The 6,024-nt window shown below is 28.4% G+C and overlaps 1 protein-coding gene across 1 annotated transcript in view; it reads left to right on the plus strand.

Annotated features, from left to right (window-relative positions):
* The first annotated feature begins 260 nt into the window (after positions 1-260).
* The window catches only part of LOC106340567 (UDP-D-xylose:L-fucose alpha-1,3-D-xylosyltransferase 3-like), a 9,048-nt gene continuing 3,284 nt past the window's right edge, over positions 261-6,024 (plus strand). Inside the window, exons 1-3 of the mRNA XM_013779422.1 lie at positions 261-833; positions 3,139-3,300; positions 3,373-3,591. Coding sequence (XP_013634876.1) covers positions 384-833; positions 3,139-3,300; positions 3,373-3,591 — 831 coding nt within the window. The 5' untranslated portion in view covers positions 261-383. The remainder of the gene's footprint in view (positions 834-3,138; positions 3,301-3,372; positions 3,592-6,024) is intronic.

Here is a 6,024-nt window from a genome sequence, read left to right on the forward strand (position 1 = left end):
CATCGTGATGAGTCATCTTCTGTTCATGCAAACCATTGGAACACACGCTCGTGGTTAATGTACTCATTTCTTGGATTGTTGAACTTCAAAGTAGGAAGAATTTTTTGCCAATCCCTACTCCATTTTCGCCTTAACATCAAACCCACATAATAATGTATATTGCTTATAAAATAATATATGTATAATAGTTTAGGTTATCACTTATTTTGGTGTACGTTCTTAGATTAATAAATTAATAAGAATGGAGATTGAGTATCTCTACACGTTGTCATTCCTGGACCGTGATCGCTGACTTTTTTGTTTCTTATATTTTCCAATTTTCAAATCCGATCCCAACTCCTGAAAATTTTCTCACCAGTTTTGTTTCATCTCCGGTTACAACAATGGCGCAGCCGCAACAACGCCCTATCGCAAACCGTCCCATTTCATTTCTAAACCGCAACGGTCTCTTCCTCCTCCTTTTAGCTCTCTTGGTATTCCTCGGCGTATACTTACCTTTATCAGAGTCTCCGTTATTCATGTTTCAGAACAGAACCTCTTCTTCTTCGTCTCCTTCTTTTGTGGTCTCTGACTGGCGCGACTATTCTCTTGCCCAAGCAGCCAAGTTTGTGGCCAAGAACGGGACAGTGATCGTTTGTGCAGTTAGTTATCCTTTCTTGCCTTTTCTTAATAACTGGTTGATTAGCATTTCTAGACAGAAGCATCATGAAAAAGTTCTAGTGATCGCTGAAGATTACGCTCTTCTGTACAAAGTCAACGAGAAGTGGCCTGGTCATGCCGTTCTCATTCCTCCAGCATTGGATCCAAAAGCCGCACATCATTTTGGTTCCCAGGTACGCCGAGATGTTTCACCCTTTCGTATGCAATGTCTAGAGCTTGAAACTCAGGATCATAAATTTGTTAAATGATTTTCATCCCCTTTTTGATTGAATTTCTTAATGATATTTGCATACCCTGTGTTTAAGGTATAGCTACTTATTTATTATCAGTTCTCTTTTTTACCTTGCGGTAATGATTCCCTTGCAGTTACAACTTTACCCAAAAAAATAATGGAATCGAAATCGAACGAAAAATTGATTGGGTACATACGTATAAATATCAGGTATTTTTAGTTTTCAACATTCAAATAATTTAAAAATATTATTTACAAACCGAAATACAAAAAACAAAGAAGCCCCAGAATACTTTTTATCCAATATAATTAAAATTATCCGAAATATACAAATTTTTGTTCGGAAACCCAACAAAATCTGATATTTAATTCCAAAACTTATTTTTTTAAACTCGAATTAACCGAAAAACCAGAACCAACTTCCAAATTTACCTAGAATATTAGCCGGTTTCTAATTTTGTTACCCAAACCAAACCAAAAACCAAATAACTGAACCGAAATTATTTTTTAAAATTCCTGGATGGTTTAAACCTCTAAACCCAAAGAACAGAATCAGACCCGAATGGAAAACCGAATATGCAAGGCTAACTATTATATATACACACCAAAATGATTAATGTACTTAAAGGTCGGTCCTGAAACTTCTCTGGTTAGAGGAGTTTAGAAAATATTTGGTCATCTTAAATCTTTTACTGAAGAAGATCCAAGATATATTTCTTGAAATATTAATATTAAGTAATATTAAAACAAAATAAATGTTGATATTTAATTTTAATTATATTTTATATGACGTGTAAACTTATCCACCAAACTTTTATGATTAATTTATTAATCATAATCTTATAAATTGACACAATCAACAATCCATTCAACACTTGTTATAAAATATTCAATCATCTATATACCTTTTCTAAAATAGTGTAATACCTCATATAGCTTTTTATTTCTTTCTCTATAACATTTTTAATTTTTTGTTGAAATGTAATATGTATTGATAAAAAAAAAGAAAAAAAATTTACAATGCTCCAGATGATCAATTGTATGAAAGAAATGAAACCAGAGGAAGCTGGTAAAAAAACTTTGAGAAATTCACTTAGATAGCTATTTTCGGTTTATTTTTCACAAAAATAGATTCAAAAAAGAAAAAGACCAAAATACGTTTTATTAAATGGTAAATATGCACTTACACCCAAAGGTTAATTAATCTAGACTTAGAGTTTAGAGTTAAGGGGTGGGGTTTTGGGGATAAAGTTTCAAATTTTAAAAAATAAAAAATAAATATTAAAATTTCAAAATAAAAAAAATCTATTTTGGTCATTATATTTTTTGAGTGCTAATTTTGTGACAAAAACTTAAAAATGACTATTTGAGAGAATTGCCCAAAAACTTATACAAGAAACAATTTGAAAGGGTTATAAAAAAAATTTTGTACCATGACTATCATGATATATTCTATTTTGGTAGTATTATTTTTTACTTTTGAATATTTTTTAAAAAAATAAATAGATACCGCAACTTTTGCCGTTTCGAACTCGGAAGCCATAACGCGCACAGAAACCAACTAAGTTTTCTTATATTTAAGAAAAATGATTGCGCTATCTACACGAACAAATATTGCACCATATGACCAAAGATCTGGACAAAAATGATTTATTAAAAACTATACGAAGTATATGAATCACATTAAAAGATCAATGAACTATTGGGTGTTATGATGCCAACACCATTAATATAATTCCGATAGCTATTAAAGTGTGTTGGACTTATAAGCCGGCAATATCTCATATGATGCTTAACATATTTTAATATGTTATTTCATGTTCTTTGGTGTATAATATTGAATTTTGAATACTTAATATATGTGTGTTCATTTTTTTTTATGATCGTTTGAATATGTGTTATGATCCGTTTCTCAAAAAAAAATTATTGAGTGATGTCTAATTGCAGATCTGACACATTTCCGATATCAAAAATATATTTATTGTATTAACAACGTAATACATATTATTTCACGGATTGAGATTCATTAAATTCAACACAATACTTTTTTTTACAGATGTATGACTATGTGGTGTGGTGTATTGTTCTTGTAGGTAGAAATCATTTTTCCTATATTTAAATTTATGTGTCCGAATAACATTTTTGATGGGCTTATACCAAGACCAGCTCTACCCATTGATAATCTACACAAATAACGTGTATGTGAATAATTCCAACTTCTAACAAAATTTATTATCTCTGATTAGGGTTTCTACAACCTTACTTCTCGGAGACCACAACATCTCTTGGACATTTTGGAGCTAGGTTACAATGTTATGTACAATGATGTTGATATGGTCTGGCTACAAGATCCATTTAAATATTTACAGGGAGGCCACGACGTATACTTCATGGATGACATGACAACGGTACGCAATTGCAGCTTTTGCATGTTAGAGTATTTATTTATCCTTAGTATTGGTTGATTTTGGTGCTGCCAGATTAAGCCTTTAAATCACTCTCATGGTTTACCACCGAGCCGGAACGGAGTGACTTATGTATGTAGCTGCATGATTTTCTTGCGTTGCACTAGTGGTGCAAAGCTTCTATTGAAGAAATGGGTTGAAGAAATTCGAGCTCAGCCTTGGTCTAACACCGAAGCAAAGAAACCACATGATCAACCTGCTTTTAATAGGGCACTTCACAAAACAACTCATCAGGTATCGAATTGCTTCCTCTAAGTTCCACATATACTTAATTGTCAATATTCGTTTACCCAATTAATGGTACTAAAGCTTTAAATCTTAAAAGAATGTGTTATGACTATTGGAAGTTAGAAGAAACCCAAAGTGTGATAAGTGAATAAATTCACGATCTATACTATTAAATAGAAATCATGACTTCTTTCATGTGTGATATTTTAAATGGACTATCTCTAGAAAGTTGATTATTTATTTTTTGTATTTTCATGATAAAATTCTAACAACCTATTTAATTCTCTTTTTTTCCATCAAAATATTATTAGATATGCATAATTTCGAAAATATAATATTCCATCAATATATAATTATATTTTCATATAACCATTTATAATCTACTTAATAATAAAAACATTTAATTATTCTAGAGTTTATACATGTATAATATCTAATTAATAATAATAATAATAACATTTATTATGCAAATACAATAATGTCAGAATTTTACCTTGCAAATAATAAAATCCTAAACTATTGTATTTGCATTATTATTATTAATTATATTATACATGTATCAATATTTATATAGGTATTGTGTTAACAACCATGTATTGATAAATATATTTATACTATTAAAATAGAAATCATGACTTCTTTCATGTGTGATATTTTAAATGGATCATCCCTAGAAAGTTGATTATATTTTTTTTTGTATTTTCATGATAAAATTCTAACAACTTATTTAATTCTCTTTTTATTCCATCAAAATATTATCAGATATGCATAATTTCAAAAATATAATATTCCATAAATATATAATTATATTTGCATATAACCATTTATAATATACTTAATAATAATAACATTTAATTATTCTAGGGTTTATACTTGTATAAGATCTAATTAATTAATAATAATAACATTTATTATGCAAATACAATAATGTTAGAATTTTACCTCAAATATTAAAAATCCTAACACTATTGTATTTGCATCATTATTATTAATTATATTATACATGTATCAATATTTATATAGGTATTGTGTTAACAAACATGTACTGATAAATATATAATATTTTAAAATACAATACTATAGATTCAACCATATACTGTTTTCTAATAAATCACTTTCCATGCGTGATTTTTTTTTTAATTTGGACAATTCATTAAAATTTTATCAACTTTTACATGAATTTATTATAATATTTTTATCCTTTTATTTGAATACAAATCAGTATTTTTTAAGAAAGTTCAATATATTTAATGATAATAACAGTTTAAACTGATTAATTTTCAAAAATACAATTTGCAAATATTTTGTTAGAAAGATTCATTTCTATTTCATATTAATAGGATATTTTTACTCAACTTAGTGTATTTGTCAAATATGATATTTACTACAAAATTATTTTGAAGTACAATGTATTTTTTTAAAAATATGTTTCTTTAACAGTATCTCAAAAAATTTCTTCTCTACTATATATGTCCAATTTAATTTGTTTCCATATAAATTTTAAAATTTTAATAAAAAATATGTAAAGTAGTATTGTTACATAATAATGTTTTCAAAATAATTATTTTTACAAAAATACAAAATTATAGTAATAATATATAAGCCACGTAAACATAGCTATTATAAAATTACATAATATATAACACTAAATTACATTATTAAGTTATTTGTAAATTTTGTTATACTCCTTCCGTATACAAATATATAATGTTTTAGTTTTTTTCTTTGTATACAAATGTATGATGTTCAATTTTTAATTAAAGCAGTTTGCTTTAAAAATAAAATAGGGCTTTTTGCAGAATTGACCTATAACTTAAAGTCAAACACAAAACTAACCTCCTTTTTTTTTTAAAATTGGTTTTGCCCTATTCACCCCACAAGTTCATATAATTTACGAAAATGCCATCAATTTTTTTTTTCTTTTGTTTTTCGAAAATGACATTTTTACTCTCTCACCCTCATCATCTTCAAGTAATTACAAGATTGCCATTGTCATCAATACCACAACCACCATGAACAACCACAACCACCATGAACAACCAATTTGAAGCTCTTAATGCTCCCAAAATCGATTTACCCTTCTTTTTTTTCCATTCTTATGAACTAAACACAACATATCTCTCACTTTCTCTCCACAATGAGCTAAAAAAACCCAAGATTTTGTTTCTAAATTTTTTATGGTTCATAGAGTCATAGAAGCTAACGATTCTGGGTGAGTTACTTTCGTTTGTGATTCTGTGTGCTTGGAGAAACCTTATGTATGCTAAGGAACTTATCTCACCAATTTAAGGTATGACATTGAGTTTTTTTCCAGATCTGTTCGTTAGACGACTTACTTGGGAAGTCGTCTGGCTGTAGACAACTTACCTGGAAGTCGTCTGGTCAACGCAGAGGTTATTTTTGCAATTGACTTTGAAATCTGTAACCTGAGACGACTGA

This window comes from Brassica oleracea, chromosome C4, assembly GCF_000695525.1.
Source record: "Brassica oleracea var. oleracea cultivar TO1000 chromosome C4, BOL, whole genome shotgun sequence".
Classification (NCBI taxonomy): Eukaryota; Viridiplantae; Streptophyta; class Magnoliopsida; order Brassicales; family Brassicaceae; genus Brassica; species Brassica oleracea.